Raw genomic sequence first — 25,447 nt, forward strand, 5'->3', positions numbered from 1 at the left:
GTGTGTGTGTGTGTGTGTGTGTGTGTGTGTGTGGTCCTACCTCAGTGATGAGTATGCATGAGGCCATGGTGAGGTGTGTGTATGTTTGTGTCTGTGTGGTCCTACCTCAGTGATGAGCATGCATGAGGCCATGGTGAGGTGTGTGTATGTTTGTGTCTGTGTGGTCCTACCTCAGTGATGAGCATGCGTGAGGCCATGGTGAGGTGTGTGTATGTTTGTGTCTGTGTGGTCCTACTTCAGTGATGAGCATGCGTGAGGCCATGGTGAGGTGTGTGTATGTTTGTGTCTGTGTGGTCCTACCTCAGTGATGAGCATGCGTGAGGCCATGGTGAGGTGTGTGTATGTTTGTGTCTGTGTGGTCCTACCTCAGTGATGAGCATGCATGAGGCCATGGTGAGGTGTGTGTATGTTTGTGTCTGTGTTGTCCTACCTCAGTGATGAGCATGCGTGAGGCCATGGTGAGGCGTGTGTATGTTTGTGTCTGTGTGGTCCTACCTCAGTGATGAGCATGCATGAGGCCATGGTGAGGTGTGTGTATGTTTGTGTCTGTGTGGTCCTACCTCAGTGATGAGCATGCGTGAGGCCATGGTGAGGCGTGTGCGAGGGGAGAAGTGGCTGGTGATCATGATCCTCATGCCGGCATCAGAGAAGGACAGCTGGTGGGGGTAGGCTGACAGCAACTCATCTACCATCAACACTGACTGCTTTCTGTGTAAGTTAGCTACAAGAGAGCGTGAGAGAAAGAGAGAGAGGGAGAGAGACATGATATAAACACACACACACAGACACACGTATGACTGAACAGGCAGACCATGCCTTTCTTCAGCAGGACAGCGCTGGCATCACAGTTGTCATCCAGGTCGGCGTTACTGGCTGTGCCATTCCCCAGGCTGGACGAGTTCTTCTTCCGCCTCTCCAGGAAATGCACAATGTTTGAGTTAAACCTATACACAGAAACGAACAACGCCACAGTTAAACCTAGACAAAGAGGGACAGAACAAGGACGTGGATCCGACTTCATACCTCTAATTGTTTTGAAGTGTGCACCGATGGTTTCAGACACCAGACTTACTTCATTATCAAAATGTAGCCGAAATACATCAGAACCAGTGTCAGAGACTCCCACCTGGAACAAACATCAAGAGGGATTCAATTGAAGCGGATTTTTAACAGCTATACAATACAACACATAACATATAGGTGTATGTACTGTATACACAAGAAAGTGAAAGCCATATTTACCACGAAACCTTTTCATCATATATGAACTGTAAGGAGAAAAAGAAGAATGATACTGAACACTTGGAAGAATGACTGGAAGTACGGTAAAAAAAACCATTGTGGTTCACCATTCTCTGATGTAAACAGTATTGTATGGATCCACTGTAGTTGCACCCTCTGATCAACAGGATGCAACATACTAAAATCCAAATCCTACTCTGGGATTGCGATCCGGAGGCTCCGTATGGAGGGTGCCTCTGGAGCCCCAATTGAGCTCCGTACCGCATCGCCGTGCGCCTCCCAAATTTTGTAACAATGCGGAGGGCTCCGTATAGTTCCACATTGACATGATTGGTTGACGGTAGGTGGGGGCGGGATGTCCTGTATAAACACAAACTCGCTTCCTTGACAACTTCCTTCACAACAGCTCTGCTCTACGAAGCGCAAGAAGTAAGAATGGTCTGACTTCCGCGGAGGTCACTGCAGATCTCGGATTGACCATGCAGAGCCATTACGGCTCACTTCACTGGTTTGCAATGGTCAGGCTCCACTCACCACTATGAGAGCAGCGATGGACAGGGTGTAATACACGGAGTCTCTCAGAAGAGACCATCGAGACAGATGCACCGCCTGAGAGTGAGAAAGAGAGAGAGAAAAAAGATAAAGAGAAGGGGAGAGTGGAATAGACAACATTTTACCCCGGGGTATTCATCCCTTCCGGTGTATGTGTGTATACCTGAGCAAGCCAAGGTACAGAAACCTACCTGGCCAGCAAATATTCCACACACTCCGATAATGCAGAGGATATTGAAGACGGCGGAGCCCACAATCGTGCCCACCCCCACATCCCCTTTAGTGATAAACACACCTGCACAGGGACAGAGAAAAAGAGAACAGAAGTTATACAATGGTTGGGAATGGAGTGTTACAAGCTTGTACATGTAAAGTATTGACATGGCCAACATACAGTGCCTTCAAAAAGTATTCAGACCCCTTGACTTGTTCTATATTTTGTTACGTTACAGCCTTATTCTAAAATGGATTAAATAAAACAATTTGCAATCAGCAATCTACACACAATGACCCATAATGACAAAGCGAAAACAGGTTTTTAGACATTTTGGAAAAATGTATTTAAAACAAAAAAACAGAAATACCTTATTTACATAAGTATTCAGAACCATTGCTATGGGACTTGAAATTGAGCTAAGGTGCACCCTGTTTCCATTGATCATCCTTTTTTTTATACTCCTTTTCGCTGCAACTCCCACACAGATTCGGGAGAGGCAAAGGTCGAGAGCCACGCAGCCTCCGAAACATGACCCTGCCAAGCCACACTGCTTCTTGACACACTGCTCTCTTAACCCGGAAGCCAGGCCCACCAATTTGTCGGAGGAAACACCGTCCAACTGACGACCGTGTCAGCGTGCATGTGCCCGGCCCGCCACAGGAGTCGCTAGAGCATGATGGGACAAGGACATCCCGGCCGGCCAAACCCTCCCCAAACCCGGATGACGCTGGGCCAATTGTGCAGCGCCTAATCGTCTCCCGGTCGCGGCCGGTTGCGACACAGCCCGGGCTCGAACCCAGATCTGTAGTGACGCCTCTAGCAGTGCGATGCAGTGCCTTAGACCACTGCGCCCCTCGGGAGGCCTCTTCCATTGATCATCCTTGAGATGTTTCTACAACTTGATTGGAGTCTATCTGTGGTAAATTCAATTAATTGGACATGATTTGGAAAGGCACACACCTGTCCATATAAGGTCCCACAGTCGACAGTGCATGTCAGAGCAAAAACCAGACCATGAGGTCGAAAGAATTGTCCGTAGAGCTCCGAGACAGGATTGTGTCAAGGCACAGATCTGGGGAAGGGTACCAAAACATGTCTGCAGCATTGAAGGTCCCAAAGAACACAGTGGCCTCCATCATTCTTAAATGAAAGAAGTTTGGAACCACCAACACCCTTCCTAGAGCTGGCCGCCCGGCGAAACTGAGCAATCGGGGGAGAAGGGCCTTGGTCAGGGAAGTGACCAAGAACTCAATGGTCACTGACAGCTCTAGAGTTCCTCTGTTGAAATGGGAGAACAACCATCTCTGCAGCACTGCACCAATTAGGCCTTTATGGTAGTGGCCAGACGGAAGCGAACTTCTCTGGAGAGACCTGAAAATAGCTGTGCAGCAACACTCCCCATCCAACCTCACAGAGCTCGAGAGGATCTGCAGAGAAGAATGCGAGAAACTCCCCAAATACAGGTGTGCCAAGTTTGTAGCGTCATACCCAAGAAGACTCAATGCTGTAATAGCTGCCAAAGGTGCTTCCACAAAGTACTGTGTAAAGAGTCTGAATACTTATGTAAATGTGATATTTCAGGTTTTTGTAATAAAATACATTTGCAGAAAAAAAGTCATTATGGGGTATTGTGTCGAGATTGATTTTAGAATAATAAGGCTGTGACCTAATAAAATGTGGAAAAAGTCAAGGGGTCTGAAGGTACTGCATATCACTATCACTCATTAAAACATACTGGGACTGCTGATAAAGTAAAACATTAAAAAAGTATGTGTGTGTCCAATGAAAAGATCTGTCCATCTACGTGTCTGTACGTCTCACCGATGACAGAGGTGAAGAGTTCAGGAGCTGAGCTGCCGGCCGCCATGAAGGTTGCACCTGCCACATCCTCACTCAGATGAAGACGCTGAGAGAGCCAGAGCGACAGAGGCAGAGAGAGAGCGAAAGAGAGTGAGTATAGGGGGAGTAGAAAGCACATCTTGAATTGTGTGCTTAAAATTAATTCCAGTTGAATTGACCCCAACCCTGTTACAGAATAGTGTATTACATTCTTACCTCGCATATCTTCTCCAGAGACGGAACAAAGTAGTCATCACACACTAGGGCCAGCGCATAGAACATGTACATCGCCTATAGAGGAATTACACATAACAGAACATATAAGAACAAACAAATCTCAGCAGTGTTCTGGAACCTTTCAGATCCCAATGTGATGCAGTGATAGTGTCCCAATGTGTCAGTTTTTTCTGAGGAGGTATCCTAAGCTGAGACACTCGGTGCCAGTGGCCTCATATGCCAGCTAAGTCTCTATACAACATCTGGCACCCAAGCCTGCCAGAGAGACGCTGCCCTCTTTATGATGGCTAGGCAACTTTGCCATGGTGTAAAGTACTTAGGTTAAAATACTTTAAAGTACTACTTAAGTAGTTTTTTGGAGTATCTTTTACTTCACTACATTACTAAAGACAATGATGTACTTTTTTACTCCATACATTTTCCCCTACAACCAAAAGTACTAGTTACATTTCGAATGCTTAGCAGGACAAAACATTTGTCCAATTCACACACTTATCAAGAGAACATCCCTGGTCATCCCTACTGTCTCTGATCTGGCGGACTCACTAAACACGAATCCTTCGTTTATAAATTATGTCCGAGTGTTGGAGTGTGCCCCTGGCTATCCATATAATAATAAAACAAGAAAATAGTGACGTCTGCTTAATATAAGGAATGTTAAATAATTTATACTTTTATTTTGCTACTTAAGTATATTTTCTTCAAGTAGTATTTTATTGGGTGACTTACTTTTACTTGAGTAATTTTTTATTAAGGTATCTTTACTTTTATGACAACTGGGTACATCTTCCACCACTGCAGTGTTAAAGACACAATCCTGCTTGTCAATGCATTGCATCACACGGTCAATGGCAGGTGGCCATTGTGTGTAGAGTAGATAGTGTGTTGAGTGTAGAACGGGGGGGGGTTACACTCACAAATAGGACATGTAAGGCCACCGCTCCCTCTGTGCGCTCCTTGTTGGTGAACAGGTCTGTGGGGAACTCATGTAGTGCTGGAGAGAAAACACACACAATATTACAGGGAAAACACTGTCTCATTTAGTGCAGCAGAAACTTGTGCAATGGCACTATCATATATAGTCCATTTGAGTGACAGGACCTAAAAACAGCATTGCCATGAGTGTGTGTGTACACGCACACATGCCAGGGTGTGTTTGTTTGTGTGTATTTCTAAGTGGAGCCGTGTGTGTGAATGTATGTGCGTGTTGATGGCTGCACAATGTGCAGTGACATTCTCCCTCTGAACACCCAAGAGGTTGTGTGAGTCAGCGAGCTTCAGCCTGCCCTCAGTGCCCGAACATTTCAACTTATAAGAACTGACAAGGCCAGAGAGAGAGAGAGAGAGAGAGAGAGAGAGAGAGAGAGAGAGAGAGAGAGAGAGAGAGAGAGAGAGAGAGAGAGCGAGAGAGAGAGAGAGAGAGAGAGAGAGAGAGAGAGAGAGAGAGAGAGAGAGAGAGAGAGAGAGAGAGAGAGAGAGAGAGAGAGAGAGAGAGAGAGAGAGAGAGAGAGATGAGGATGTGTGAATTGTGTAGGGTTGTAAGACATATCGTTGTGTTGGCTTTTAATGGCCTCGTCCCTTAGAAAGTGTATAATATCTATCTCCCTACCTCCTTCCAATTTTACATTCCCATTTTAATCATTTAACAGACACTATTATCCAGAGTGGCTTTCAAATAGTGTGTTCCAGTAAGCTGAATCAACTACATAGTACGATCATGGTTAGAAAACCTGGCTTCAAAACCCTCAAACCATCCCTTACTCCCACCATCCTTTTAGTACAGTACAGAGATATTCTCCCAGTAGGCACTACTGTACCATTCAGTTGGCAGGTCAGCAACACACCGGAATGCATTTCACACTGTGGCTCTGCAGCCAAAGCAACCAGTGCTAGAGCTAGTGCCTACTCTGTGCCCAGTGCTGCCCACTCTCATACAGGGCAATCACTCAGGGAGCCACTCACCCAACCAACCCTGCTGCCAACAGCGCAACTAGCAAGTATGGCTCCACTAAACAAAGCTCCACACACAGGCACACACATGGTGCGAGTAATTACAAATACCTCAACCACACTCAAACCAACAACAAACAAATAACAACATCAACAAACACCAAAACAACAGTTGGCTAGACGCTTAGGTAAACAAGATGGCTCCCTTACCCAATTTTGTGTTGGAGTTCACTTCAGCTTAGTTCAGTGATTCTTGGTAAAAATAAAATAAAATAATTGGTCACATACACGTTAAGCTGATGTAATTACGAAATGCTTGTGTTTCTATCTCTAACAGTGCAGTAATATCTAACAATACACACAAATCTGAAATAAATGAATAGAATTAAGAATATATAAATATTTGGACGAGCAATGTCGGAGTGGCATAGACTAAAATAGAATACAGTATATACATATGAGATGAGTAATGCAAAATATGTAAACATTACTAAAGTGGCCAGTGATTTCAAGTCTATGTATATAGGGCAGCAGCCTCTAGGGTGCTAGTGATGGCTATTTAACAGTCTGATGGCCTTGAGATTGAAACACAGCTTCTGTCTCTCAGTCCCAGCTTTAATGCATCTGTAGAGACCTCGCCTTCTGGATGATAGCAGGGTGAACAGGCAGTGGCTCGGGTGGTTGTTGTCCTTGATGATCCTTTTGGCCTTCCTGTCACATCGGGTGCTGTAGGTGTCCTGGAGGGCAGGTAGTGCCCCCGTGATGCGTTGGTTAGACCGCACCACCCTCTGGAGAGCCCTGCGGTTGTGGGCGGTGCAGTTGCCGTTCCAGGCGGTGATACATTTGTGCATCTATAGAAGTTTGTGAGGGTTTTAGGTGCCAATCCAAATTTCTTCAGCCTCCTGAGGTTGAAGAGGCGCTGTTGTGCCTTCTTCACCACACTGTCTGTGTGGGTGGACCATTTCAGTTTGTTTGTGATGTGTACTCAGAGAAACTTGAAGCTTTCCACCTTCTCCACTGCGGTCCTGTCAATGTGGATATGGGCGTGCTCCCTCTGCTGTTTCCTGAAGTCCACGATCAGCTCCTTTGTTTTGTTTACGTTGAGTGAGAGGTTATTTTCCTGGCACCACACTCCCAGGGCCCTCACCTCCTCCCTGTAGGCTGCCTCGTCATTGTTGGTAATCAGGCCCACTACTGTTGTGTCGTCTGCAAACTTGTTGATTGAGTTGGAGGCGTGTGCGTGGCCACGCAGCCATGGGTGAACAGGGAGTACAGAGTGGGCTGAGCACGCACCCTTGTGAGGCCCCGGTGTTGAGGATCAGTGAAGTGTAGGTGTTGTTTCCTACCTTCACCACCTAGGGGTGGCCTGTCAGGAAGTTCAGGACCCAGTTGCACAGGGCGGGGTTCAGACCCTGAGCCCCGAGCTTAATGATGAGCTTGGAGGGTACTATGGTGTTGACTGCTGAGCTATAGTCAATGAACAGCATTCTTACATAGGTATTCCTCTTGTCCAGATAGGATAGGGCAGTGTACAGTGCAATGGCGATTGCATCATCTGTGGATCTATTAGGGTGGTAAGCAAATTGAAGTGGGTCTAGGGTGTCAGGTAAGGTAGATCTGCTATGATCCTTGACTAGTCTCTCAAAACACTTCATGATGACAGAAGTGAGTGCTATGGGGCGATAGTCATTTAGTTCAATTACCTTTGCTTTCTTGGGTACAGGAACAATGGCGGACATCTTGAAGCATTTGGGGACAGCAGACTGGGATAGGGAGAGATTGAATATGTCCATAAACACCAGCCAGCTGGTCTGCGCATGCCGCCTGGAACTTCGAGGGTTAACACGCTTAAATGTCTTAATCACGTCAGCCATGGAGAAGGAGAACCCACAGTCCTTGGTGGCTGGCCGCGTCGGTGGCACTGTGTTATCCTCAACGTGGGCGAAAAAGGTGTTTAGCTTATCTGGAAGCAAGACGTCAGTTCCTGTGACGTGGCTGGTTATCCTGTGTGTAGACCCTGCCACATACATCTCATGTCTGAGCCGTTGAATTGCGACTCCACTTTGTTTCTGTATTGACGTTTTGCCTTTTTGATTGCCTTACAGAGGGAATAACTACACTGTTTGTATTTGGCATTATCCCCTGTCAACTTGCCATGGTTAAATGTGGTGGTAGTGGCCAGGGTTGGGGTCAATTATGTCCATGAATCAACTGAATAAATCCCTCATTGAAAAGAGACAGCCCAGTTAGGATTAAGCCCTAAGCGGTGTGAGGGTGCAGGGTTGGAGAAGAGAGCGTGTGTGGAGGGCTGGAGAGCAGTGGGGGCTAGTCTGACAGGTCATGCCCACAGAGACTCATCTCTGCTCAGCCTGGCACAGGGAGAAAACACCCCTGCAGGAAGGGCAAAGCTCCACATCCACATACATTACAGTAACTGCTGACTGAGACCCCACCCCCATGTAGAAAAAGTTATTGTTACCATGGCGATGAGGCATCACACACACACCCCGCGAGTAATCTCATCATAGATTCTGTAAATATTCTGATGCCACAGTAATAGCTTTCAGTGCCCTGGCCCTTATTTAGACATCCTCATGTTTAAATCCCTACGCCAAAGTCTACTCAATGTCCTGTCTGACGGCTCAAAACAATATGCTTTCGGCTGCATTAACCATTGCTGGAAATACATAATTGATTCTACTGTACATACTGCAACAGTCTGGCTAAGTGCGTAGTGCCATACTGGAAAAAGCTTGATCCTCTGGTATGGCTAGGGAGAATGACATGGTATTAGGACAACACAAAGTGCTGTAAGGGGTGATAGAGGAGCTACGGCTGTTGTATCTGCTCTTAAAAACCGTCAGAGAGGTAAGATACGATTTGGTTTTACTCGAAAGCACATTACACATAGTAGCTAGCACGAGATAAACGCACACGCTCCACGGACTCACTCATAGCACATGATGGTTACTATAACCAAGGGTCAAAGAGCAATCGATTCCAATGTAAAAAGTCATCTGGAAAGCTTTTTCATTTGGACACATAATTCCAATCCAATACATTGAGGCTTCAGAGGTGGTTGTAGTTATTGTATAGTTTAAGACTGTTGAACACCTCTTTCGTTTATTGCATTGTCAAGCTAGAAGTCAATCCTTTCAGTCCCTCAATCGATTTCTTCTGAAGGTTTCAGGCATCGTTAAATATATACTGAACAAAAATATAAAACGCAACATTTCAAAGATTTTACTGAGTTACAGTTCATATGAGGAAATCAGTCAATTGAAATCAATTCATTAGGCCCCAGTCTATGGATTTCAAATGACCGGGAAAATGGATATGCATCAGTTGGTCACAGATACCTTAAAAGAAATGGGCCTCACAATGGGCATCAGGATCTTGTCAAGGTATTTCTGTGCGTTCAAATTGCCATCGATTACAATGCAATTGTGTTTGTTGTCCATAGCTTATGCCTGCCCATACCATAACCCCACCGCCACCATGGGGCACTCTGTTCACAACATTAACATCAGCAAACTGCTCGCCCACATGACCCCATATACATTGTCTGCGGTTGTGAGGCAATTGGATGTACTGCCAATTTCGCTAAAACGATGTTGGAGGCGGTTTATGGTAGAGAAATTAACAATAAAGTCTCTGGCAACAGCTCTGGTGGACATTCCTGCAGTCAGCATTCCAATTGCACCCTCCCTCAAAAAATGAGACATCTGTGGCATTGTGTTGTGTGATAAAACTGCACATTTTAGAATGGCCTTTTATTGTCCCCAGCACAAAGTGCACCTGTGTCAGCTTCTTGATATGCCACACCTGTCAGGTGGATGGATTGTCTTGGCAAAAGAGAAATGCTCACTAAGAGGGATTTAAACAAATTTGTGCACATAATTTGAGAGAAATAAGCCTTCTGTGCGTATGGAACATTTTGGGGATCTTTTATTTCAGCTCATGAAACATGGGACCAACACATTACATGTTGCGTTTATATTTTTGTTCAGTGTAAGTAACAAAAAAAAGCCAACACCTCTGATAGGGCTTTGTGTTTTGTTGTGTGAGAGGGGTTTTAAATCAGTGATAACTTTGCTCCATGGGACAGTATGTGAAGTTAAGATAACCTGTCACTTCTGTGTGGCATCACAGTGTGGATGGTGTGCGCACACACACACACACCTCAAATCCCTGACTTTGAAATCTGGACTGGATCAGGCAGGATTGAACTGAGCTGTGAGCTGTGATGGCTTGCTGGGGGCAGAGGGCTGCTGAGGAACAACAGAGACTTGACTACTCTCTCTCTCTTCTTACATAAGCATCACAATCATTACATAAGGCGGTGTGTTGGAGAGAGATAGAGACGAGTCCTCCAAATTCTCTGCATCATTACAGAGATCTCAGGAGGTTTGAACAGTAGAAAAGACCACATTGATGGTTTTCACCTGGCGGTGTGGTTTGTTTACCTTCGTGATGGGAATATAGAGGTGCATTGTTAGAGAGATAACAGAGCTAGCTGTCTTCCGTGTCTCACAGAACGCATACACACCTATTTATAGTTTATTTCCTTTGGGGGGAGCACATTGGATTGCACATGCTTTGTTTTAAATGTGCTATATGAATACAGATTGTGCCTGCAAGCCCAAATCACTTACACACACATGTGCCAGTGTACGCTGGATCAGGTGTATGCATATGTGTGCGTGTTATATTAGTGGTGTCATACAGTGTTGCATGTGGCTTTTGAAGTTCATCTTTAATATGAATTTTAAAAATCAAGCAGCTTTAGAAGCACAAATCCAGCACTCATCTATGAAACACTCTTGTTTCTGACCTCTATGGACACCCACTGAGTGCTGTGTGGTCCTTATGCTCCCAGATGGGACAAAAGCGACCACCAACAAAGAAATAGCCAAGGTAGTTGAACTAAGGCAGCCGTGCCATACACACCGAAATGAACAGTCACCCTCGAAAAGGGATCAAAGCCTCCCACCCTTTGCATTTTCCACCTCTCCGTAGCGCTCCTGAAAACATGTGTACACGGAAACATGTGGTTGCATTTCATTTTCACCACGTGCTTAAAAACAACTGGGTGGCATTACCTAATGTGTCGGACATTCATCTAATTGTGCAGAAACGGGAAGAGGATGGGGGGGGGAAGAAAAAGGGGAAATAGTGAGTGAGTTTAGTGATGGTATGCTCTCCAGTTGTGACATTAGGATATGAGTCTGATCATCCCTCAGGAATGGAAAGGAATTAAATGAGAGTAAAGGGTAGAGGGTCATCCGCACAGGTTGAATATCCCCAGGCTCTACCACTCTGTAAAGTGCTCCTATGAATGTCTCCAGCTATGAGCTGCAATTAGCACCAGGGGTGACTCTGAGAGAGGGTGAGATGGTTCATCTTAGCCCAGCTCCGAGCTCCTCTGGCTGCGTTACTGACCTCGCACAGCCCTGCTCACTAACTCAGACATCCAGAGCCCCAGATCATGCCAAAACCACCACTCCTCAATTAGCTCCTGTCAATCATTTAGTCACTCATTAAATGCAGTGTGCACGAAAGTGTGAAACAATGGATGGTAATCTCTCGTGTGAGATTTTCAAATAATATAACCCCCGTTTTCCTGGAACTAATTAAAGCAAGTGTGATTCAATGGTTTAGTTTTTCTATTAATTGTTTTGTTTGCATACGCTGCAAAATTAATTTCCTCATTGAGGTTAATACCATTTGTGATCTAATCTAATGTATGCCAGGCTCAACAACATATTTATCTAACGTTCCACACTCATTATGATTCACTTCTCCACGTCTCCCTTAATGGAACAGCTAACATCTAAATTAGAGTATTGCGTCATACGACTTGTAACACAACCATACCCCCAGAGTTCAATCTCTGTCAATTATCAGCGTCTCCGTGGCGACAGGTTTAAGGCTCCAGTCCGCTCCTGCGCCACAGCCTGAAATAGGCACTTCTCCTCGTCGGAAGTTACAGCGTTCTGGTCTCCAAGGAGGCTTGTTCCCTAGAGACGTCATATTCATGGAAACGCGTCTATTTCCGACTCAGAGAAGAGGGAACATAAATCATGCAACAGAAGGATCAGGTCAGCAGCAGCGCATCAGGAGGGAGTGTGTGTGTGTGTGTGTGTGTGTGTGTGTGATAGAGAGAGAGCGAGGGCGAGGGCGCAAGGGAGCAAGAGTGCGAGGGAGCGAGAGAGAGCAAGAGAGCGAGTGTGAGACATCCGACAGATAGTCAGAGAGAGAAAGAGAGAAAGAGAGCGAGAGAAAGGGATTGAGTCTGTATCTGTGTGCACGGGCTTGTGTGCGTGAGGAAGCAGGTCGACTGTGTGAGGGAAAGGAACGCGCTTGGTCAGGGGGACCAGCAACCAGCGAAAGGTTACATGGTAATGCTGCCATTTAATCAGAGTGCCAGCCAACGTGCGTAGAAAGAAATCATGGTGCTGAGATCGCTCCACTGACCTAGGCAACAGGAACACAGTTGAAGAGTGCAGTCTCACAAAGAAAGTCACTGCTAAATACATTGTTCCCAGGCAGGTCACACAGGCCCCCTGACAAAACATTCTAGGACGCAAACTCTATAGATTTTCGAGTGCTAATTGCATGATTTTGTTGTCCTTATTAGGATACATTGCTTGTGGTTTACTGCAGGTGAGTGACGTCACCAGCACACCCGTGGTCTCTCTTGTCTAAGTAATGATAGAGGAAACGCTGCTCTATGATCTAACTATCTAAATTCAGATTACATCCCACAGTGTTATGCTACAATGTAGGATAAAGGGTGTCTAAATGAAAGTGTGTAAATTATGAACGGATGACATTAATCCCTCAGTAAACCAGTAAGCCCTCTACAGCTCTAGTAACTCTCAGAAGAGTGCAGCTCATAAGAGAATACAAAAATGCCGTCGTGGTGAATAATATAACATCAAAGATTACAAGAGCCATCCTATGAAAACGGCTTACCCTGAAAGTACAATTCAAATATAGTAAGTTTGCATAGCTATTTGATTGATACAACAGAAATATATCACAGAGCTGGAAATCAGAAGCCAAATCCTAACCTTAACTTGTGGGAAAAACACAAAACTGACCTCCTGTCAGTGTCTAGGGGAAACTAACATAATTCTTCAGTAGCCTACTCATTGCTCCCCATAAAGGCCCCAGTGGAGTGTAGGGACTTAAGGGGACACAGATTTTGGGTGGGGATATGCTACTTTACTCTACTGTGTCTGAGTTGTTTTGAGGGATTGGAGGAATCACGTGACAGTCCTAGTGCTTAATTGCAAACACATTTAAGGAAGTAGAATGCTTGTAAAGAAAAGGTTATGTGCAGAGAGAGAGAGAGAGAGAGAGAGAGAGAGAGAGAGAGAGAGAGAGAGAGACAGAGACAGAGAGAGACAGAGGGAGACAGAGAGAGACAGAGGGAGAGACAGAGGGAGAGAAACATGTACTGTTATGCATCTGTAGCAGAGTTGTAATTCTGATGAGACTGTGTGTTGCCTTAACATCTAAAAATGAGCATCAGAAAACATCCTACAATAAACACAAACATCTTAGCATATTTCAGCCTGGTCTCATAGACTAGACATAACATAGGAAATGAAAATCAGGGACACTCAAATTAGTATGATATGCTAAGTTTGGTATAGCTACATAAGACAGATTGTTACTTTAGGCAAAAGCGTAAGGAGGTTTGTTGGTCGGGGTGGGCGTATAATGTGAATCTCATCACGGACAACTTTTGTATTTTAGCACCTTTGCAACTATTACTACTTTTTAGCTACTTTGCAACTACTTAACATGGTTAGGGAAAGGGTTAGCTAACTCCTAACCCTAATCTTAACCCTAACCCAGAGCGTAGCTAACGTTAGCCACCTAGCTAAAGTTAGCCAAGACCAATTGAAATTTGTAACATATCATACGTATTGCAAATTCGTTACATATTGCAAATTCGTAACATATCATACGAATTGTAATTAACATTATCATACGAAATGAATGATGGACATCCACAAATTAATACATACCATAATAAATGCAACATATACCACTGGATATTGTTTGACTATGTTATGTCTACCTCTGAGTCCAGGTTACATATTTCCTGTGGGAGAGTAACTAATAGAAATATCTCACTGTCTCCTGACCACTTCCCTTCTCTCTCAACCATGTGGCCCATTGGAGAGAGGTGGGAGTATCAATGAGGAAAACAACAAGATCAATCCCTGCAGTTTAAACATAGCATGGATAGCCTGTCGTAAATTAGCAACACATGTATGCATGCACACACACTCATGACATGATGTAATCAGCTCAAAATTGGTCTGGCTTGTTTGAAAGCCACTTAAGAGCATTAACATATAATTTTTTATGAAGAGGCTGCAGTTCCCTTCTGGGCAAGGGGCATGGGTCGTGGAGAGCTATGTTGGTTTTCACAGGGACATTTCCGTTGGAAATGTATGAATCCTATGGGACTAAGAGTACATGAGTGATGGAGAGGAGGATGGAAGTGTTTGTACTATGGATAGACGTTAGACACACACATACGTAACGCATGCATGACACATAACGCTGAGCTATTCACCAAAATGTATTTTTTTACAAATGTTATTAACAACTAATTGACAGACGTCTGTTCAATTACTTGAATTCCATTCAGTTCATTTTTTTGTGAGCCCAACACTCCACTTCTCTGGAGAGAAATCAGATCATTCATGAGCGAAATCAAGTCAACTGTGGGACGTTGGGCTGAAGGGCGTTGTAGTTTTCATTAAGTAAATGTTCAACCAAGTTCAGCGCATAAACATGGTAATTAACTACAATGACCATAATCCACTGCGCCTGTTCTTTCTAGCTCAGACAGAAATGGATACACTTTTGCGCCTGCTACAATAGGTTAGAAACACACAGACCGCATGAAAGAGGAATGTACACAACACAATGGATGAGAGAGAGGGATAGCGACAGTTCGTGAAAGTATGCCTCATCTTCTTTGAAGAACTAGCTAAATTATTTTTTCAGACAGCTCTACAGCATAATTAAGCAGCAGTGGAGGTCGGCGATGTTTAAGATGAGGGAGGACGATCATTTTTTTTATGAGCGTGGCCTTATTTATATTACAGCATATTGGATGACTGTCATTCATATTCCATTCACCCAGTTCAATGTAACATCGATAGGTTTAGACTACTACATGATACTCACATGTTTCCTATACCCATCATGAGGTTGCTACAACCTAGCCTATTAGTGAAAGTTTAAAAAGTAGGTGCACAGGTTGAGAAGAAAATGTGAGCAATCAAGGTGACAGTGACACATTCAATACTGCCTTGCACACTCTTGCCTGTATCTAGCGGATCTAGGGTGTAATCATTAGTACAAGAGTTTCTATTGGACAAATTCAGGTATGTTTATCCCCGTTTTGTTCTGTTTAATAAATGTTTTTCAACAGACTTGGTGGCATGAATACACCCCTGATCATACGCAAACACAGTTCACTTTCATAGCAGCCACATACAAACAGCATCATCACTTTGCTCGTGCATAATTTGTTCTACTCACTCTCCTCCTCTCACATTTTCCCTTTGCTTGTGGACTTTAGAGCATAACACATAAGCTGTCCGTGACCAGGCAAAAAAAACTTTCCAAACCTTCATACCATAACCGCTAATCGCTACACACAGCCTACATCGGTGTCACCATATAAGCTAACGTCATAGCTACTAGAATTAATGCATTAGTAAACCCACTACAATCATGCAGTACAGTCAGCCAGCAGTTTAGCAGTTACACCAGTGGGCACTGGTGGCAATAAATTAATAAAACCAAAATCTTACCTTGACTTGGAATAGTTCCAGTGCTGGATAGCCATAGCCAGCTAGCTTACATAGCACCCCACTCTGTTTCAGCCATGTGTTTGAGTAGGCTAAACTAGCTAGTTGCATTCGCTAGCTAAGTGAAAAAAAATACAATGAAATATAGCTACCTCTCTAATTTTTTAAGAAATTAATTTGTTCAAAACTGTTCAACTACTGTATTTCGAGTCAACTACTCACCACATTTTATGCACTGCAGTGCAGGCTAGCTGTTGCTTATGCTTTCAGTACTAGATTCATTTTCTGATCATTTGAATGGGTGGACAATGTCAGTTCATGTTGCAAGAGCTCTGATAGGTTGGAGGACGTCCTCTGGAAGTTGTCAATTACTGTGTAAGTCTATGGAAGGGGGTGAGAACCATGAGCCTCCTAGGTTTTGTATTGAAGTCAATGTACCCAGAGGAGGACTGAAACTAGCTGTCCTTCAGCTACAACATGGTGCTACCCTACAGAGTGCTGTTGAGGTGTCACGTTCCTGACCTGTTTTCTTTTGTCTTGCATTTATTTTAGTTGGTCAGGGCGTGAGTTGGGTGGGTTTGTCTATGGTTGATTTTCTATGTTGGGATTTTTGTGTTCGGCCTGGTATGATTCTCAATCAGAGGCAGCTGTCAATCGTTGTCCCTGATTGACAATCATACTTAGGCAGACTGGGTTTCACGTGTTTTTTGTGGGTGTTTGTTTCCGTGTTTGTGTTTTCACCACACGGTACTGTATAGGTTTTCTGCACTTCGTTTATTTGTTTTGTAATTCAGTGTTCAGTTTTCGTTATATTAAATCATTATGAACACTAACCACTCTGCGTATTGGTCCGATCCGTCTCGCCTCTCCTCGTCCGAGGAGGAGGACGAATATGAAAGCCGTTACATGAGGCTACTGTAACCTTCACCTTCATTGCAAAACAGTGTGTTTTAATAAAATATTTGGTGACGTGAATATGTTTAGTATAGTTTGATCTAATAAGGATAACTTTAATGTTTCACTATTTTTATTTTTATGAAATTCACTGAGGTGGATGGTCCTCCCTTCCTCCTCTGAGGAGCCTCCACTGTTAAGCAGGCTAGCCTAACTAAAGCTAGGATGACTAACGACAGTACTGTATGGGGAGCATTGAGATAATGTTGTCTGGCTGGCTGGCTGCTATGGCCTGGGCAGAGATGAGATGACTATATAAGGACTGAAAATTAATAAAGCCATCAAATAAAAAGTAATATACACAACTGAAATATTTTATTATTTCATAGTAATTTCATATTTTTTATTGATGTTTACCCAATGTAAAACAAGACAATGGAATATTTTAAATGTTTTGGCAATTGAATGTTCACTGTTTTGGGCTTTGGAATTTCCAATAAAAAGCTAAAAAATATATTTTTCAATTAATTTTTAAAACAATTATCGAAACCAAAATCAATTTTGTTTAATCGAACAGAAACCGAACCGAACTCAAAAAGCACTAATCACTCAGCAGTAGCTAGCACAGAGTAAAACGCACACACACACACACACACACACACACACACACACACACACACACACACACACACACACACACACACACACACACACACACACACACACACACACACACACACACACACACACACACACACACACACACACACACACACACACACACACACACACACACACACACACACGGGGAGCAGAAAGAAATGTCCTCATAAGACTCAGTTCATAATTCAGAGAAGTGTTAATAATTAAGCAGTGTTCTCGTTTTAAATCATGTAGCTACAGTCCAACACTCCACTACACCTGAGCCCTTGCAGCTCTCACCATACTGGCAAGAGAGATCATTATGTGCTATGCAGAGTCAGCCCATGAAGTGTGTGTGTGTGCAAAAGAGCCATCATTACTGTGTGTGTGTGTGTGCGCGTGTTTGTGCGTGCATGTCTGCCAAAAAAAGCGCAAAGTAGCTGGCAAGGTATTGCTCTGTGTCAGCTGCTGAAGAAAACGTATCTCTACGAACTCTGTTTTCAGTTTCCAGACATCGGTAACTTTTGAAATATTTGCTTCTTTTCTCACTTACGTGTGTGCGCGTGCGCCCTATTGCATTTTCACTCATACATTTCACAAGTGTGTAGTTACATTAGATCTATATTGCCAGATAAACATATACATAAAACTAAAACAAAGGGCCTCCCGAGTGGCTCAGAAGTCTATGGCACTGCATATCAGTTCTAGAGGCATCATTAGAGACCCTGCTTCAATCCCGGGCTGTATCATAACCAGCCGTGATCGGGAGTCCTAATAGGGTGGCGCACAATTGGCCCAGCGTTGTCCGGGTCAGAGGAGGGTTTAGCCGGAGTAGGCCGTCATTGTAAAATAAGAATTTGTTCTTAACTGACTTGCCTAGTTAAATAAAGGTTAAATTTAAAAAAGATAGACATCTAATATGCCTTTTATTCCATAGGATTAGATTACCGTCCAATCCCTCTTTACTCGCCTGTCCCCGCTCTCAATGATGACATCATCCCTAGCGTTGAGCCTCGGTGTGTTGCGCAATCACAGTGATCTGATCTGGCTACTCGGCACAGACGGCTCAAACAGAGCTGCAATCGTGATGACATCTTACCAGAACTGGTTGTCTTGGTAACATACATTCAATGAATGAACGCACGGGCGATTTTGAGGATGGAATCTTATAAGGGCGACTGAAGGCTACATCAGCTATTTTAAGTTTGGCTTAGGGGAGAGTGAGAGAGCGGGAGAGAGAGAAAGGGTGGGAGACAGAGAAAGAGGAGAGAGCAAGAATGAGACTAATACAGAGAGTACAGCATAAGAGTACAGTCTTCAAATGCGCAGATCCCTTTTCCTTTTTTCTTGGGTCCTCTACCCTTCTCCAGTTCTACCTCCCTTCTGCCGTTGTGAGTTGCTGAAAGGAAAACATCCCCTGCGGGCCAGCATGGAGGTGGAATGTAGAGAGGAGAGGCCCGGCAAGAGGTAGTGAATGCCTGGGTGCGTGAGTATCACAGCTGGCACTCTGCAGTGGTGTGAGGGTCATGTCCGTTAACTTATGTGCCAGCGCACACGTGCATGAGCACACGCATAATCACACACACACACACACACACACACACACACACACACACACACACACACACACACACACACACACACACACACACACACACACACACACACACACACACACACACACACACACACATCCTGGCAGGAGACAAGGGACATGGCAGGTTGCCATGGTAACTGGAGGGGGACTGAGGGGTTGTTCAGTGCATCGGCCAGGCTGCCCGTGTGCATACCTGATGGGAGATGCTGACTCGTCTGAGCAAGGAAATAGAATATACTGTCCTTAGATCAGTCACATATACACACCAATAATAATAAAAAACTCACAAGTCATCAAAAGAGAGAGAGGGAGAGAGGAGGAGAAAAAAAGAGTGTAGGTCATCCTGTCAAGAACATGAGGTGTTAAAGGTCAACAGACAGAAATCCTGACTGAGTGTGGAGAGATGCAGAAGAATGGATTGGCAGGGAGACGCAATGTTCCTCAGTGCAGGAACAGGTGTGTGTGTGTGTGTGTGTGTGTGTGTGTGTGTGTGAGAGTAGGGCTGTGGCGGTCATGACATTTTGTCAGCCAGAAACTGTCAAGCAAATTACTGCCGGTCTCACGGTAATTGACCGTTAATTAACATAAACATGTTTAGCATCTCCTGGCTTCCACGCACAGCCTACAAGCTACTTATGTGGACCTTTGGAACATCTACATTTTAAAAAGTCTAATGAATCCATTTAAAGGGTAACCCTCAATCCCAAATTCAGCCTTTGCCCAACCCCCTCATAAATGTAGTTGTACCTGATCCCAAACCCTTTCTCACTAAAGCATACTTACCCGCTCTGACAATAAAATTGTGTGCATCGCAAGCACACAATATACTCTTATAATCTCCCCCCCGGCACAGCCAGAAGAGGACTGGCCACCCTTCAGAGCCTGGTTCCTCTCTAGGTTTCTTCCTAGGTTCCTGCCTTTCTAGGGAGTTTTTCCTAGTCACCGTGCTTCTACTTCTGCATTGCTTGGATTTCTTTATAAGCACTTTGTTGATGTAAAAGGGGATTTAAAATTACATTTGATTGATTGATTGAAATATGGCTCTGGACAGTTCGCTCACAGTGGCACCAAGTTCCTGACATCTATTGACACTTGCGGTATATACAGTACCAGTGAGAAAAGAGTTACTGCGTAAATACTTCAATGTGGGTTGGATTGAATTGAGCCCCTAATCTTCATTTTCAAGTTGATGATTGCACTTTTCTTCCCAACACAATACCGATGTGTATGAAACTGTAAGCATTGACTTTGAATTTGGTCATATGTAGAAATGTGCCTTAATGCCTTTTGAATTTTGTGGAACGTCAGTAGTTTAGTCAAGGAAGCATCATCCAAAATATAATGGCACACTCCACGTACTAAGACCATTGCCAAATAAGGAGCGCTATCTCCTGATTTAATAGTAGGCCTTGAGGTGGTACGACACAGCACATCTAGAAGGGAGTGGATTTCATTCTCCATTGAGATGATGTAGAGGGAGGGACCTTCTCAAAGTGCATCTACATCAACATTTCAATGACAGAGTTGAACCTCTAGGGGCAAAAAGAGCTAGATTTACTACTAAAAGACCAAAATATATAACTTTTGCAAAGCAGAATTGACGTGTTTGACTATAACTAAGCCTAAAACATCTTGTTTTCAATGTTATTTTCGTGATTACTCTTTACTATAAACTGGGTGGTTAGAGACCTGAATTCTGATTGTGTGACAGCTGTAGTATATCAGACCATATACCACGGGTATGACAAAACATTTATTTTTACTGCTCTAATTACATTGGTAACCAGTTTATAATAGCAATTAGGCACCTCGGGAGTTTGTGGTATATGGCCAATAAACCACGGCGAAGGGCGGTATTCAGGCACTCAGGGTTGCGTCGTGCTTAAGAACAGTCCTTGGCAGTGGTATATTGGCCATATTTATTCATTTATTTAACCCTTTTATTTACCACACCTCCTCGTACCTGTGAAGGATGGTTTTGTTCTCTTTTTAACAAATATATATGCCTTATAGAAATAGGACATGTTAATCACAAAACATAGCGTGACTGCAGAAAAGCTGTTGTTAATCTAGGGTGTCGAGTGTGCTAACCAGAAGGTTGAGACAAGATGGAAAAATGCTGAATAACAAGAAAACAGGAACTGAGCAGTGTAGCCACCGACAACTTAGCTCAAACTTCACAACAAACACTTCCGGATATCTGGATCCTGTGTGCTGTGAGGCTGGGACCAGCTTGGGCACCACCGATATGCTAGCAAGTTTAAACCACGCTAAGCCTCTACTGTGACAGGCCAACTCTAAAGTTGGAACTACATCTGTCACAGTATAAAAGAAGATGTCTGTACTATTTCAGTCAGTTCTCTGCTTTACCCTGCGTGGTGATACAGTGAACCCGTATATACGAAAATTGCATTTACCATTTATAGCTTATGTTAAATAAAAATATTTAAAGTATATTCGGTGACTCTGAATCACATTTTATCCTGATACCAGATTCGATTGACCTTTTACATACCTTACTGCTTTAATGTAGCCAACACCATCATAATAAATCCATTGTTTATTTTAGGCAGGCCTAATCTTGTTTTTACATATCCTAAATAATATGTGTGAAATTAGTTTTGATTTAGAATGGGACATTATCACCCACCTGTCGGAAAAGGGCCAGGGGAAAAAATACGTCATCCGTATCCATGCACTTGAATAGCGAATGGAGGACCCTTTTCCCGCGGTTCATTTTCATGTCAGCCAGGTAGGCTACTCCGGCTGTAAAGCGAAGCAATGTGCTTAATATATAGAGAGTTTAGAAATAAATATAGTAGGCCTAGCCTATAGAAAGCTGATGGGATCCTCTTTTTAAGAGGCCATCTAAACTCTGTTTTCTCACGCATAGCCTAGGCTAAATAAAAATGTTGCGCAACATAGGCTTGCTTTCGGAACACATTTCATTCCATGCATCAACCAGCTATGAGGAGCTGGCTCTCACTGCGCAACAGGTGATCCTATTCCGCTCAAACTTAATGTCAGGGATCTCATGACGTGTTCGATTTGATTTTCAAAATCATTTGCATTGATGCCAGAGTGATTAGAGGGACAATGGAGCGCTGAGTACCAGCCCATTAGCGACTTTCCTTTAGCAAGTTTGGTAGGCTACTAATGACCATCAGAGGCATCAGAGAGCAGTTTTGGAGAAGCCTATACTGTAGGTCATGATTTGTGACTCCTGGTGTCGTGGTAATACACCGTAACAGGCCTATGTGTGCGCATGTGTGATTTATTGCTCTAGTTTAATTGCAGATCAAGACAGGCCATCCTAATTAGACAACCTTGGTGTATTTCTGGTATACAGGCCAAGGTCACATAGTGTCATACACCTACCAGAGTGATGGATGTTTAATCATTAATACATGCAGGAATGTGATAAATAACTATGTTCAACAGCAGAGGACACAAATTGATATGCCAATGATTGAACAGCATTATAGTAGAATTCTGCTGAACCCTATTTGATATGTTTTAGGTACCGTCTGTTTCGGTATAGTAGCAGTTCTAACTTCAAAACGTTGAACTGGAAATGTAAGTAACAGATGGTTCCTTTAAGGTGTGGTAGGTGTGTTGGGATGTCAATCAGTGTTTTTGGTTGTTTATACTCGTTTTATAAGCTCAAGGCCAGGAAAAACAATATGTATTTTTTACCTGTACCTCTGAATGTATTTTTTCTGTTCTGTGTTTATTTGTTGCAATAAAACACACACACACTCCGGGTCATCGCAGCTAGCTAGCTGCTACCGAGTGGCCCAGCCCCGAAGCTAGCCTTGAGCCAGGCCCATCTCCCGGCCTGCTCAGTGGACCCAATGATCACACGGCTACACAGCTGACGCCTCCCGGACACGTCACTAACACGACTAGAAGCCACTACATCACCGGATTCCTGCCGTAAGCTCTGGACCTTTCCATCGGATCATCGCAGCTAGCTAGCTGCTACCGAGTGGCTATAGTGGCTAACACCCTTGCCCCGAAGCTAGCACCAGTTAGCCTCGAGCCAGGCGCATCTCCCGGCTAGCAAACAAAATTACTCCAGCTACAATACCTCTTTTGCCAATTGGCCTGGACCCTTTCTCGACACGGAGCCCCGCCAGTCCATCACGACTGGACTGCCGACGTAATTCCGTTCGATGTGCCCTCAACCGGCATTTGCCGGATATCGGTGAAGACGCTTCTGCTACTCCCGGCCTGCTAACTTTATGAACGCTGTGTCTCCCGCTTGCTAGCGTACTAACGACTACATAACGGCTTCCCTGTTTCATCTATTGCTGATCACTGGACCCTATGATCACTTGGCTACATAGCTGATGCCTGCTGGACTGTTCATTAATCACGGTACTCTATTTTGTTTATTTTGTTTATCTGTCGGCCCCAGCCTCGAACTCAGGCCATGTGTGTAGTTAACTGACCCTCTCTGCCCATTCATCGCCATTTTACCTGTTGTTGTTGTCTTAGCTGATTAGCTGTTTTTGTCTTACCCGTTGTTGTCTTAGCAAGCTCTCCCAATCAACACCTGTGATTGCTTTATGCCTCGCTTTATGTCTCTCTCTAATGTCAATATGCCTTGTATACTGTTGTTTAGGATAGTTATCATTGTTTTAGTTTACTGTGGAGGCCCTAGTCCCACTCAACATGCCTCAGATAGCTCTTTTGTCCCACCTCTCACCTAGCATAACTAGTGCCTCCAGAGATGCAACCTCTCTTATCGTCAATCAATGCCTAGGTTTACCTCCACTGTACCCGCACCCTACCATACCCCTGTCTGTACATTATGCCCTGAATCTATCCTACCACGCCCAGAAATCTGCTCCTTTTATTCTCTGTCCCCAACGCACTAGACGACCAGTTTTGATAGCCTTTAGCCGTACCCTCATCCTACTCCTCCTCTGTTCCTCAGGTGATGTAGAGGTTGTGTCCCCAGGCAACCCAGGCACCTGTGTGTCCCCAGGCACTCTCATTTGTTGACTTCTGTAACCGTAAAAGCCTTTGTTTCATGCACGTTAACATCAGAAGCCTCCTCCCTAAGTTTGTTTTACTCACTGATTTAGCACACTCCGCCAACCCTGATGTCCTTGCCGTGTCTGAATCCTGGCTTAGGAAGGCACAACATTTTCCATCAAGATAGAACTGCCAAAGGGGGAGAAGTTGCAATCTACTGCAGAGATAGCCTGCAAAGTTCTGTCATACTATCCAGGTCTATGCCCAAAGAGTTCGAGCTTCAAATTTAAAAAATGAATCTCTCCAGAAATAAGTCTCTCACTGTTGCCGCTTGTTTTAGACCCCCCTCAGCTCCCAGCTGTGCCCTGGACATCATATGTGAATTGATTGCCCCCCATCTATCTTCAGAGTTCATTCAGTTAGTGACCTAAACTGGGATATGCCCTAACACCCCGGCCGTCCTACAATCTAAACTAGATGCCCTCAATCTCACACAAATTATCAAGGAACCCACCAGGTACAACCCTGAATCCGTAAACATGGGCACCCTCATAGATATTATCCTGACCAACTTGCCCTCCAAATACACCTCTGCTGTTTTCAATCAGGATCTCAGCGATCACTGCCTCATTGTCTGCATCCGTTATGGGTCCGCGGTCAAACGACCACCCCTCATCACTGTCAAACGCTCCCTAAAACACCTCTACGAGCAGGCCTTTCTAATCGACCTGGCACGGGTATCCTGGAAGGATATCGACCTCATCCCGTCAGTAGAGGATGCCTGGTTGTTCTTTAAAAGTAATTTCCTCACCATCTTAAATAAGCATGCCCCTTTCAAAAAATGTAGAACTAAGAACAGATATAGCCCTTGTTTCACTCCAGACATGAATGCCCTCGACCAGCACATAAACATCCTGTGGCCTACTGCACTAGCTGTCACGCCCTGACCTTAGAGAGCATTTTTATGTCTCTATTTGGTTTGGTCAGGGTGTGATTTGGGGTGGGCATTCTATGTTTTGTTTTCTATGTTTCTTTATTTCTATGTTTTGGCCGGGTATGGTTCTCAATCAGGGACAGCTGTCTATCGTTGTCTCTGATTGGGAACCATACTTAGGTAGCCCTTTTTACCTCCTTCAGTGTGGGTAGTTAACTTTGTTTGTGGCACTAATGCCCTTAAGCTTCACGGTCGTTTTGTATGGTTTATTGTTTTGTTGGCGACATTTCTAAAATAAAGGGAAAATGTACGCTCACTACGCTGCACCTTGGTCCAGTTCTTTCATCAGCCCGTGACAGAACTACCCACCACAAACGGACCAAGCAGCGTGGTCAGGAGGAGAGGACAGGACGGAAACCCGAGAGGCAGCCCCAAAACATTTTTTTGAGGTGCCGATATGCAACTTTTCAGGGAAGTCAGGAACCAATACACACAGTCAGTTAGGAAAGCAA

At 44.2% G+C, this 25,447-nt stretch overlaps 1 protein-coding gene across 1 annotated transcript in view; it reads right to left on the minus strand.

Moving 5' to 3' along the window:
• The window catches only part of slc24a3 (solute carrier family 24 member 3), a 112,659-nt gene that overhangs the window by 8,460 nt on the left and 78,752 nt on the right, over positions 1–25,447 (minus strand). Inside the window, exons 3-11 of the mRNA XM_071380528.1 lie at positions 5,005–5,081; positions 4,067–4,141; positions 3,833–3,917; positions 1,986–2,089; positions 1,777–1,851; positions 1,243–1,268; positions 1,073–1,126; positions 817–944; positions 561–721 (exon numbers count right to left, since the gene is read on the minus strand). Coding sequence (XP_071236629.1) covers positions 561–721; positions 817–944; positions 1,073–1,126; positions 1,243–1,268; positions 1,777–1,851; positions 1,986–2,089; positions 3,833–3,917; positions 4,067–4,141; positions 5,005–5,081 — 785 coding nt within the window. The remainder of the gene's footprint in view (positions 1–560; positions 722–816; positions 945–1,072; positions 1,127–1,242; positions 1,269–1,776; positions 1,852–1,985; positions 2,090–3,832; positions 3,918–4,066; positions 4,142–5,004; positions 5,082–25,447) is intronic.

Source organism: Salvelinus alpinus, chromosome 32, assembly GCF_045679555.1.
Source record: "Salvelinus alpinus chromosome 32, SLU_Salpinus.1, whole genome shotgun sequence".
In the NCBI taxonomy this organism is placed as follows: Eukaryota; Metazoa; Chordata; class Actinopteri; order Salmoniformes; family Salmonidae; genus Salvelinus; species Salvelinus alpinus.